The sequence below is a fragment of the Grampus griseus genome (assembly GCF_964374135.1).
Source record: "Grampus griseus genome assembly, chromosome: 3".
Taxonomy (NCBI): Eukaryota; Metazoa; Chordata; class Mammalia; order Artiodactyla; family Delphinidae; genus Grampus; species Grampus griseus.
In genome coordinates, this window is record NC_139019.1 from 7,422,216 (window position 1) to 7,434,975 (window position 12,760).

Here is a 12,760-nt window from a genome sequence, read left to right on the forward strand (position 1 = left end):
ATATGGGCTGATTTTCTGTTACAATGTATTCTGCCAGCTGTGGAACCTCACAGTGTTTGTCTGTAGTATTTCTGCCTCAGATTTTTTGTCTCATCAAAGTCAGTGTTGTCACATTGCCTGGGGAGGGGGACCACTCCACCAGAGCTCAGAGGAAATTGCCAAAACAAATAACCTTCCTACTCGAGCCCATTCATGATCTTTGCCATGGCCCATGTGAAACTGACAAGTAGGAAGCCAACAAAAGGAGAGATCCACCTAAATGTTTAAGCCCAAGGATAAACACCATTTCAAGAGTCCAGAAACACTATTCTCTCCTGTATTGATTTCTCATGCGTTAACAAGAATTAAAAATATGTCTATGGTTGAAAAGGAAACAACAATAAACACTCTTGCAGTTCTAGACCACAGAAGATTGAGGTGTCTTTTGAGGCTGAAGCTGATAGTTTTTTCTAAAATAATATCTTTCCTTTAGTGAAGGAAAACAAGGCATTCCCTGCTATTACCTTGTAAGAGGTTAGTCTCTGCTTTTGGCCCACATCAGAGTGCTAAGGCACATGGTGGGCATATATGTAGGCCCGTGCCTACAGTGAGCATGTGATGGGTGACTAGCTATCACTAATAACTAAACATCGATTTCACATGGAAAAGCCTGTGGCCAAAGGGCCAAGCCAACCTCTTCTCCAAGACGAGAGCAAGGACAGCCTCCCTTTTTCCCAAATAAACTAAGGTTGTATGAAGAGAATGGCCCTCTTTTCTCTGTGCAAACGCATACGCACAACCTTGCCAAAGCATTTAACTTAATATTAAAGTAACCAAATAACCTATTTTCATTTTTTGAACAAACTATTCTGACCGTGTTATAGGCAATAAACTGTAGAAGAAGACATTGTGCTTAAAAAAACCTTAAAACTCATGGCCTAAATTCAAGTCTACAGACGCAGTTATCTACAAATCTATAATCACCTTGAAACCACAAGAGTTGATTGAATCATCTCTGTTTTAGCAAACAGGACCTCATAGAGCAGATAAAACTCCCACCTAGGAATCACTGTCTCTCAAAATATCGGAAATGATTTTGTTTGCACTAATAAGCATCTCCCCTCTTACCCGGGAGGAAATTGGAATCAAAAACACAGGGCCGGCTCTCCGTGGTGTTTCCGGAACACTGGCTTCCCACGGGGAACAGAAGAATGCACTGGCGGATGCGGACCTGGACCCCAGACACATCACACTCGGACCATTCTGACCACTCCGACCAGCTCTCTGCAGGGGCCAGAAGACAGAAGATGCGGCAACAAGACCCACTAAGATCCATCAGTCTGGAAGTTGGGTCAGCTTATGTACATAAGGTTTCATATGATGCTTATAGTGGGTCTGTGTATAAATAAGATGGACTCGTATCTTATGACCAGTCCAGTAAATAAAATACAAAGGAGCAAGAATAAAAGAACTCATATACCTTTGATTAGAAATAATGTGCTTAAAATACATTTTCTAAAACTCACATTACTTTAATGCTCTAAATTAACTGTATTAGACACTCCATAAGCTAATGCATGAAGCCTGGCTGTGCATGACCCTTCCTTGGTGGAGAAGAGATCATCAATGCAGACCCCATTCCTACAGGGTCATACTCAAATCCTTCTACAGGCCTCAGTGCTCAAGCAAGAGAAATGACAGTGTGTTAATGAGAAAGTCCTGGATGTGAAAGGGGTTCAAGCTACTACAAATACTTTCTTTCTAGTTGTGAAAACAACTTTGCAGGGTCAGTACACCAAAGGCAGGCTGTACTCATGGTAGAATTCACTCTATCCCTTGTTTACTGCCACTGAAGCACATCCACACACAAGTCATCAAGGCCAAAAGATGAACTAGCTAAAGTCACTTTACCCCAAAAAGGTAGATTCGCTAAGATGTGTTAAATTCACCGGACCTACAGATGTGTGAAAAGAGAGAATTAATACTCATTTTATGTAAGGAGGTTAAAAAAATGAACTCTCAATATTATTTATGAAATATTAATAATGTAAAATAATGTTTTTCTATGCAGCTTGGTTTTTTACTTGGTTTAACTTAAAATTAAAATTGGCAACCAAACTTGTGTTTTGATCCATTGTAAAGGGTATAATTTTCCTTAGAAATTTGTAAAGTGCCAGTTTTAGGGATGACTGAGAATCTGGTTTCTAGGCACTTTTCAGTATACATGGAACCTTCAAGGAAAGTCTGCAGGAGCTAGTTAAAAACGTGTGTGTGTGTGTGTGTGTGTGTGTGTGTGTGTGTGTGTGTGTGTGTGTGTGTGTGTGTGTGTGTTTGTGTGTGTTTCAAAGTGGAAGTTAGACTCAGAAGAGATTGTCTCATTTTCATTCCAAGTGGTCCCTACATGGCAGAAAACAAAGCTAATTCTTGGATGGGATGGGCTGCTGCAGGGCATCCACTGGGCACATGGGCCAGCTGGCCTCGGAGCCCGGAACCCCCATGCCCACGGTCCTGGGGGGATTCCTGTGAAGCCACTTCACAAGGGTTCTCCTGCTTCCCCACCTTGATTCTAAGCAACTAAATGTCAGCTCCCATTACCAGCTTAAATATTTTAAGAATACTTGGTTATCACTGGTTTCTGTAACTAGTTCTGCAACTACAGCATGGTGAGAATGATTCCATTGCAGAACAATGTATTAGGAGGTCACATCACCGGCAATAGTGTGGCATTGATGTGTTCCCCTCTTTTGGTCTTATCGTGATGTGGTTTCATCGTTTCACCATTTGCATACCAGGAAAAGGGTGAGTCTCCCTGCTGTCTGCACGGGCCTGGCCGGGTTGCTTACCGGGGCAGGGCTGCGTGTTGCAGAGAGCCTCTTCCGTGTGCAGGCCCAGGCAGATGTCGCCTCCATAGGCGGGGGCTGGGTTTGTGCACGAGCGGGTCCTCATATAATGTCCACCTCCACATGTCGCTGAGCACTTTGACCAGGAGGACCAGCAAGACCACACGCCATCCACTGGGAAGGGACACAAAGTCACACCACTTCTGAAATCCACATCTGACCCATGCGATGTAGCTACAGAGAGTCTGCACTGTGTGAACGCGTTGTGCGCACCACTGACCATCACAGGAGGGGGTTCAGGACCTTCCACCTGGCTTTTCACATTCCTCTCTACGCTTCTTCAGTTCCTCCTATTCTTTCAGGAAATAGTTCTATGCATGTAAAATGCAAGCATGAGGATGACCAAGGAGTGCATGTACATCTGCAGTACAAAACCCAGTCTCTGGGAAAGACCATGAACTACAGAACAATGTTCTGTAGTTGTTCAGGTGAAGCCCCAGCTAGCGCTACCTCTGCCAGCCGCCCAAGACAGAACCAGTGTCTTATCCTCCTTTTGTGTCACTTGCAGTTTACAGAACAAACTGTGGACTCAAAGATTTCATGGACGGAGAGGCGAGGAGTGTTCTTAGCACACCATAGGTACTTAACTGATGTCATCCACAGAACACACACCTGTCCAAATTCACTTTGATTCAAAAGGTCTCCCCTCCATGAGATTCTCACTCACTGTTCCTTCTTCCTTGAACTTAGTGTTTTCATAATAAAGAAGAAATAATTTATCTTATTGAATTGGAATATGACTTAGGAACAAAGAACCATCTGCTGTCCTTTGTCAGCCAAGGTCTGGAATCAGTTCTGAATCAAACACGAATTGAGAAAAAGGAGTGATGGAGAAAGACCAAGCTATTTCTCAATGTTGGGAATAAATTATGTCAGTGAAAGTACTAGTTAGACCAAACCACAGAAGAAAAAGGATCATTTCAACATGGGCTCAACTTTCAAACCTTACTGCAAGTTTTGATCCACATTAGAATTGGAGATCGAATTTTTCATTGATTAATTTAAGAGGTAGTTTTATATTTCTCAGGTCTTCGATTAATTTTCAAACTTAATCATAATGAGAAAACTTGTTTTTAAAGAAAATATACCACCCCTTTGTAACTGCTTCTTGTGGACCCAAGAGGACAAAGGAGGAGTAAATGCATAGGGAGGAAAGAGTCCTAAATGAAGTAAAAATAGCCTATAAGAGCCCTGAGTCTTCCAACCCCTCCATGTTGAGTTGCATCCTGGCCTGTGTTAGGAATTTTCTAGGAGGTGGGAGAGAGAATTGACATTTGCCCCACTCAACAACCCCCTGAACTCATGCATTCCCAAGTGGAAAGTGAGAAGGGCCACTCTGAATATTTTCACATCCCTCTATGGAAACTTGGCTTTCAAAAAGAAGATGAGGACAGAGCTATTTCAAGACATTAAGGTTACGTGTACCTGATACTGTCTTGACCATCAAATAAACGAAAATAAAAACAGCCACTAGATCATGTTAATGGGAAGTCTCGGACACGGGCCCACGCCTTGCACTCGAAGGCCAGGGCAGCATCCGAGCATCTGGAGGAGTCTGTACATTCCGCCGACAGCAGCATGGACCTGTGTCTGGAGCCTGGGGAGGCAGAGTGGCTGGAGGGATCCTGACTTTCCCATGTGGCTTTCCCTCCCCCACTTTACAGGATGGATCCTCATCTAATCATGTTGCCCCAGGGGTCCCCTCAGCCCCCGAGGAGGAGCCCTTCCATTCTCCAGGCTGGGGCTGTGGGAAAGACATGTCTCTGTGACCTTTCCCAGCACCTCAGCATCGCTTGGCCAGGAAAGCTGGGTAGTTTGGAGGGAAGCATCTCCTGAGGCTGGAGAAACTCAGGCAGAGACAGCAGAGGAGGACTGGAGAAGCAGGGACATTACTGAGTGGCCCACCTACAAAGCTGGGAGCTGTGTTTTCAGCTTAATGTACGTGTTGATTCATCCATCCATCCATCCATCATCCACTTATCTATCCATTACCCATCCACGCATCCACTCCTTCATCCACCCATCATCCATCCACCTATCCATCCATCCATTATCCACTCATCCATCCATCATCCATCCACCCATCCACCTATCCATCCATCCATTATCCACTCATCCATCCATTACCCATCCACCCATCCACTCCTCCATCCACCCATCATCCATCCACCTATCCATCCATCCATTATCCACTCATCCATCCATTACCCATCCACCCATCCACTCCTCCGTCCATCCATCATCCATCCATCCATCCATCCATCTATCCATCTACCCATCCATCTAATAGATGCTCACTAAGTACTGCTACAAGCCAGTTCCTTGCTTAAGGAACTCAGAAAGTTGTTTGTACCAACTGAAAAAGATGCTATATTTGCAGTGGTGTGTGCCTTTAAAACCAATGTACACAGTATTTGGAATGACGCCTCATGCCCCACCCCTGCTTGTCTATATGACCAACTCCCATCTGTCCCTCAAGGCCCAGTCCAGGGGCAGCCTGCTTGGTATAGCTGCCATGATTCCAGCTCCATGGGTCCCCAGCTGATGTAGCCATTGCATCTTGTCATCAACCCAACCATACTGGGTTGACATTATTCACAGGATGCTTCCTCACTGAACTCTTAAGTTCCTTTCTGACCTGGACCAGGTCACTGTGTCTTTCTTTACTCAGTGAATAGCACACAGCAGGTGATCCAAAATTGTTTGCTGAAAAACTGAATGAATAAAGAAAGGAAGATCAAGTAACCAACTGCTTATTTTCTCATCATTCAATAACCATTACTGAGAGCTATTTCGAGTGTGTGCCAGGCACACGCTGGGAGCTGAGGGCACTGCCGTGAGTGAGATGGTCCTGCCCACCTTGGGTGGTCACTCTGACAAAGTCAAAAGGCAGGATGCACAGCCAGAGGCCAGCACTCAGGATGGCCGTGAGGCACTGGGTTAAATTAAAGATCCTCTGACTGTGGGAAGGTCAGGGGAAGCGATCCAGGTGACAGAGCTGCACTCAGAGCTGGGGCAAGAGGAAGGCACAGATGGTTAGAGCATTAAAGGTGACAGAGGAGCCTTTGGGGCTGTATTAGCAGACAACGCCCTGAGCGGGGGCGAGGGGGCTCCTTAAGGTCATTTTATTAACCCTGTGCTTCTGTGGGAAGCCTGCGGAATGAAAAGCCAGGGGTCAGGAGGAAGACCCAGACAACACAGCTCCTGTGGGTCTCCAGGAGAGGATGCTGCGTGTTTAGAGGACTGACCTCAGGAGGATGTAGACCCCTGTCAGCTGAGGGCACCAGGGACAGGCTTGGCAAGGCCCTGCTGGGCCACCCCTGATAACTGTCACTCTGGTGAGGACTCTGTGGTATGGAGGGAGGTCAGTTCTGGGGGGCGCTGGGCACATCAGAGTCTGGGAGGGACCAACCTCCAGTTTAAAGACAGGACACTGCTCTCTGGACCATGGCAGCCCAGCCCACTTCTCAAGTGGTGCAGTGCTTGGGGCCACAATCCCTTAGAGGGGCTCCTGAGAATGCTTCAGTTTCTGTTAAAGCAGAAGAAATAGATGAACATAAGCCAGCCTAGGTGATATCTGTCTTTATACCAATGTAGTTGGAAGATTATAACTATATCTATCTATATCTATATCTTTATCTACATCTGTATCTATATTTATAACTGTTATATATCTACATCAATATCTATGTCTATACTTATATCTACATCTACATCTACATTTATATCTATCTATCTATCTACCACAAATTATGTCTCAAACATAAAGCCAGGGAAGCTGAGTGAGAAAGTCTTCCAAGGCCCTTGATGTTTCGGTCTTTTCCAGATTACTCGATCCACTCACCTGGGCAGGGCAAGATGTTGCATTCCTGGTATTCCAGGGAGGGGCCCAGGCAAGGCATGCCCCCAAACTTGGGCTCCGGGTTGTTGCAAACACGCTTCCGGTTGCGAATGCCCCTGCTGCAGTCTCGGCTGCACTGTGACCATGAGGTCCAGGCTGACCAGGCCCCATTGATGGTGTGGGAGGAGTATCTCCCAGCACGCAGGAAATCACCAGAAAGGCCTGCAAGGGAAATGGCCAAAGCACGATTCTGTTAGGAACTCTTAGAATAACCAGAGTCCAAACTAACTTTCATTCTGTAGCACTGTCTGCTTTGCTTCTGCAACTATACTCTCAAATATCAGTGGAACACTTTTTACACACCTCAGAAGCACAAAACTAAATAAAAATAACATTGTAGTTTGCATGATAATCTCCTATAACTCAAGCTTCTTTCTCTGCAGTTGCTATTAACAGGGGTGCAACTAAGAACTCAATTTGTCAATGTAGCAAAGTCCTTATACAAGTAATAGGGTTTTATGGGTAATAGGTCACTTATTGTTCTGAGAAATTTCTTACAAAGAAAATACACCTTTCTCACTTCCATTGGGAATTCTACAACAAATTGTCCTTGTGCAATTCATGTTCATTTTGATGCAAATGCCTACTGACTTAAAATATGAAAAAATATTCAGTCATTTTCTCAAAGGTAGGCAGTGTGACACAAGTTTTAAGAAAAAACTCTCAAAGTATGCCATGAAGTTCTGGGGAAATGTGAGAAGGCAGTTGTGTGAACAGTTCTATCCATTGTTAAGTTTCTTGGTTCTCTACTTAAAAATTCTGGCTCAGAAACCTAGGCAGATGCTCTTCAGAGAAAATAGATTAGAAACCTTTTTCTCTGATGAGAGAGTAGTTTGTGGTTAATCAATAAAGAACACACAATTTAGCCTAATTTCATGTGATCAGAGGCAAACAGGTCCAATTTTGTATTCTCAAGATATCAATACCAAAACGTATGGCTAGTCATTAGAACTTGAAGCCATTAAGATACAAGAAGGATAAAGTATTTTTTAAGCCATGCCCACAATATACTTTTGGAGGAAATATAAGAAGTCTTTTATAAATGTTTATCAAAATTTTTCCTTAGTTTATATCATTTAAAATGAATATTAGTGTTGGTTTTATAGGTATCTGAGAATGGAAGGATTAAAAAATATATGTTTGGATAAGAGAATAAAGTTAAAGAAACAATGTCATTCATTTTCTCTTATTTTAATTTGATGTCGTAAGAAGTAAGTTCACAGCCTGCTCTGAAATAAGGGAATAAGTGACTGAATTGGAGACAGGGTTGTCAGATTTAGCAAATAAAATACAGGAAGCCCAGTTAAATTTTAGTTTAACTGGGCTCTTCTATGAACTTAGAGATAAGACAGATCACCTGTCCCTGGAAGCGAGTCAGTCCCTACAGAGTCGCTTACTCACCGTCGGTGGAGCAGCTGCTGGTTCCATCACTAGAACAGTACCGCATCTCAATTCTCTGCCTTCCCACTTCCAGCAAGTTTGGATCAGGCAGGCGGGCCTTGCACGTGTACCGAAATCGCTGCTCGTAGTGGCCCCCATTGTCAGAGATGTTGACAGGCGTCCAGGGCGTCCAGGGTGTGGTCTTTTTCAGCTCAGGGCATGGGTTGGTATTACAAGGCTGGTACTCCTGGAGGAGAAAACACATGAAGTATGCTTATCATACTGCAGAAATAGAGACAGGGGCATCCTTCCTTAAGTGAAGGAGAGGGCTCTCTAAAATTTCAGGTCCTTACACCCACCAGCTACTCTGCAAAGTTAAAAGCACACTTTTTTGTCAAATTAGGCATTGAAGAGAATGTTCGGTGTTCAAGTTAACTGCAAAGGAATCTGCACAGTTTCTACATCAACAATGAGAATGAGATAATAAACGTAATTTTGTGTGAATAAAAATGGTGATTCCCCCCAAATCATCTTCCTTTCATTGATAAGTGACCCAAAATGTTGAATATTCTGACGTTAACTTTAGCTTTTTTTTTTTTTTTTAAGATATTAGTTAAAATGAGGGAACCAGAATTTGATTTTTGGACCTCATTATGTTCAGTCTAAGATTTATATTTTAAGCTCTGGATCACAGATTCAAAGTGTTAGAATGGTAGCTTTCTAGTTGGTAACACAATACATGATAACTTTTGGTCTATAAGAAATTTTCACAAGATTTCCCTAGTTAATACATGGTTGGCATTTTTCAGTCTCACCTCCCTTCCCCAGTAACAGATACCTCCATTGTAAGCACAGCGGGGAGGACCCTGGCAAGTGGGACATGCCATTTTTGGGAGGTGGACTTTAGGACTATAAATTTGGGTCTCTTAATCTGGCAAGAATTTTAAACATTGTGTCTTAAGAAGCATGACCAAATCTAAGGGGCACAGGGTTTGACCTTGAACATAGCACTAGATGTTTCATTAGAGGGAAAACCCACAACATATAATACATTCAATTATGGCCATACTTTTTTTTTTTTTTTTTTTTTTTTTTTTGCAGCACGCGGGCCTCTCACTGTTGTGGCCTCTCCCGTTGCAGAGCACAGGCTCCAGACATGCAGGCTCAGCGGCCATGGCTCACAGACCCAGCCGCTCTGTGGCATGTGGGATCCTCCCGGACCGGGGCACGAACCTGTGCCCCCTGCATCGGCAGGCGGACTCTCAACCACTGTGCCACCAGGGAAGCCCTATGGCCATACTTTTAAAATAATTTTATTAACGTTAAACATACACAGAAAGGAAGAGTTAAATAGCTTTCTAAGATTTATTATGAAAAAGAGAATTGTTTTATCCTTCCACCATCTCTTTCAGTTATCTAGATACTTATCCCTTAGAGCTAACAACAAGAATTTTCCAGCATCAGGCATTATCCATTAACTGTGCACTATGGGAAAAGATTTAGCTCTTTATTCTTTACCCCTTTACCCCTCTTCCTGTGTCTCCAACCCAGATGCAGCCTTCCCATCTCCCATCATCTTAATGTAGTTATGCTGCACTTTTGGTTAGATCCAAATCCAGTGTTTGCACTTATCGCTAGATGAACATTATCCACAGGTGACTGGTGCAGAGAGCTGATTTGTTTCTGTTTTGTGTCCAGTTCCCTCCCAGTCCGACTCAAGGACTCGCCTGGTTTGTCGGGGTAGTTGTCTAGTTTCTATGAACTTGTCATGAATTCACTCCCCATCAGGTATTTTGACACAGTAGGAAATGTGATGGCTGGTTTATGCTTGGAAAATAAAAAAGTCTCGGTAATATTGTATAACTGAATTCTGGTAGGAGAGAAAGTAGCCATGTGTATCCACACCAGAAGGTTTAACTGGAAGCCTGTTAAAATATTTATTTTGTCATGATTCTAATTAGTCTAACTAGTTTTCTTTACGCAGGACCTATCTTTTAAAATTGTTTTACAAGGGACAATACTCGAGGGCTCTTCATGTTTGTGACTTCATACGCTTCTAACAGAAAATATGTAGAGTGATCATCACCACTTTCCTGATTTAACACCTCTTGCTTCCCTTCCCTGGCCCACACTGATGCTCCCCAACCCCACACCAACACACACTGGAAGACAGATGATTTCATTTTCCTTTGTTTACAGCATGTTTTATTATGGCATCTTTTGGATGCTGCCTTTTAAGTGAAAAAATAATAACCCCAATGGATGCCATAAACTCAATCATGTGAAACACTAGACAGAACACGTGTGTGCTCTTTTTCACTGGAATGGAGACCACGTAATAGGAATGCAATCGGCCTTGTCTGGGACCTTCCAGGCCCAGTGTGTGGCAACACTGCCAGCCCCAGATTGAAAATGCCATATGCATTCCCTTCATCACTCTGCGTCAGCCTGTCTGGGCAAGTGTCCAGGGGCGGCTGGCTCCTTGCCTAACTGGACTTAAAACATATGCTGTTTATGGACCCCTGCTTTTTGCATTAACAAGTTTGACATCACCTACAAAATAGTAAGATCCCGTGTCTCAATAAACAAACACAGAGGGTCCTCCCAGTCATTCTGAGCTTCCTTGCACTAGAAATTTCACCTCTTTTATGGAGATGAAGTTTTTTTTTGAAACAGATGAATAGAAAATATATTTTAAAGCCTGGTTGGCCTCTGTGTACTGGTAAAATGCTCAGAAGGGTGGGGGGATGGTGGCGGCTGTCACATGTCCCAGAGGTGGGTACACCTCACAGGTGAAGAAGATCAATTCAGGCCCGTTAGACCTCAACCTCTGATAACAAAGGCTGTTCTTATGTTCCATTAGCTCCTCACTGTACAAAATCCAACAGGAGTCTCAGGACCTCTCCTTTCAACTACCTTTTAAGATTTGATTATGATGCATTCATTTAAAATATCAAATTATGAAACACTGAGAAATGGTATGACTGATCTGTTTTATATTAATGACCAAAATTATAAAGTGGTTCAATTCAGTGGTGAGTAGTTGTATGGCTTAACTGAGCCTGTATGCTCCAATTTACTGAGGAACTGCTGCTGTGAGTAAACTAGAGAGATGGTGACAAGCCAAGCAAACCCAAATTTGAATGGAACTTGAACAGCATTATAGTTGATGCTTAAAAGAGAAATTATTTTAAAAGGGATTTCAGGGAGCTAATTATTATACCTGTCACATAGGAGTCTTAATATTCTGGTGGAAAATATTAGATAAGAATGGTTAATAAATCAATCCCACTGCTGCTATATATCCAAAGGAATTAAAATCAGGAACTCAAAGAGGTACCTACACTTCCATGTTCATTACAGCATTACCCACAATAACCAAGATATGGAAACAACATAAGTGTCTAGTGACGAATTAATGGGTAAAGAAGATGTGAGACAGACAGACACACAAACACACACACACACACACACACACACACAGTGGAATATTATTCAGTCACAAGAAAGAAGGAAATCCTGCCATTTACAACAACTTGGTTGGACCTTGAGGGCATTGTGCTAAGTGAAATAAGTCAGACAGAGAAAGACAAGTTCTGTATGCTCTCACTTATATGTGGAATCTAAACATGCCAAACTCAGAGAAACACAGAGTAGAGTGGAAGTTACCAGGGGTTGGGGAAAATGGGAAAATGTGGGTCAAAGGGTACAAACTTCCAGTTATAAGATTATCAAGTTTGGGGATCTAATTTACAGCATGGTGATTATAGCTAATAATACTGGATCCTATACTTGAAAATTTCTAAGAAAGTAGATCTTAAATGTTCTCACCACAGTAAAGAAATGACAATTTTGTGACAGGATGGAGGTGGTAGCTAATGCTATGGTGATAATCATTTTGCAATTTATAAATGTATCAAATCAACACATTGTGCACCTTAAACTTACATAATGTTATGTGTCAACTATATCTCAATAAAGCTGGAAAAAAATAAAATAAAGACAGCAGTCGATGCAAGGACAAAAAAGAAAACCAAAAGGTCAAGAACAACAAAGGAAAAAATAAACATGGTTACTACATCAATTTTAAACAGTTCTCCTAACATGTTGCCTATGTTTTATATGTCCCAGTCAACAGTGATACAACCATCCATTTAAAAGTTTAATCTGAAGACCTGGGAGGCATGTGCCTGTTCTCCCTCACCTCTAGGCCAAGTCCTATAGATATGGCCTCTTAGGCTCCTTCTCTCCTCCCCTTCTCAACTGTCTCTTTTCTAATTCAGGTCACCATCATCTCAGTCCTGTTTCACAGAATCAAAGCGTGTATTTCACTGACATTTAATTGTGTATTTATAAGTCTGCCTCCACAAACAGATTGTAAATTTGTCAAGAGCAAGAACTTTGCCATATTTATTTTATATTACCAGTCCTAAGTATAATACTATAATTTTTTGGTGAATGGATAAATCAATTCACAAATAAGCCCATTCTGGTGGAATCTGAATAAATCTGGGGAAAAATTAGATGGTTAAGCAGGGCCCCATTTTGCTGTTTATTTTTCCTTTGAGAAAACTAAAATAGCTTACATTCCATAGGTGGA

The 12,760-nt window shown here is 42.5% G+C and overlaps 1 protein-coding gene across 1 annotated transcript in view; it reads right to left on the reverse strand.

Annotated features, from left to right (window-relative positions):
• Nucleotides 1-12,760, reverse strand: part of SEMA5A (semaphorin 5A) — a 349,482-nt gene that overhangs the window by 13,015 nt on the left and 323,707 nt on the right. The window contains exons 16-19 of the mRNA XM_082652404.1: nucleotides 8,182-8,407; nucleotides 6,724-6,942; nucleotides 2,823-2,993; nucleotides 1,108-1,263 (exon numbers count right to left, since the gene is read on the reverse strand). Coding sequence (XP_082508530.1) covers nucleotides 1,108-1,263; nucleotides 2,823-2,993; nucleotides 6,724-6,942; nucleotides 8,182-8,407 — 772 coding nt within the window. The remainder of the gene's footprint in view (nucleotides 1-1,107; nucleotides 1,264-2,822; nucleotides 2,994-6,723; nucleotides 6,943-8,181; nucleotides 8,408-12,760) is intronic.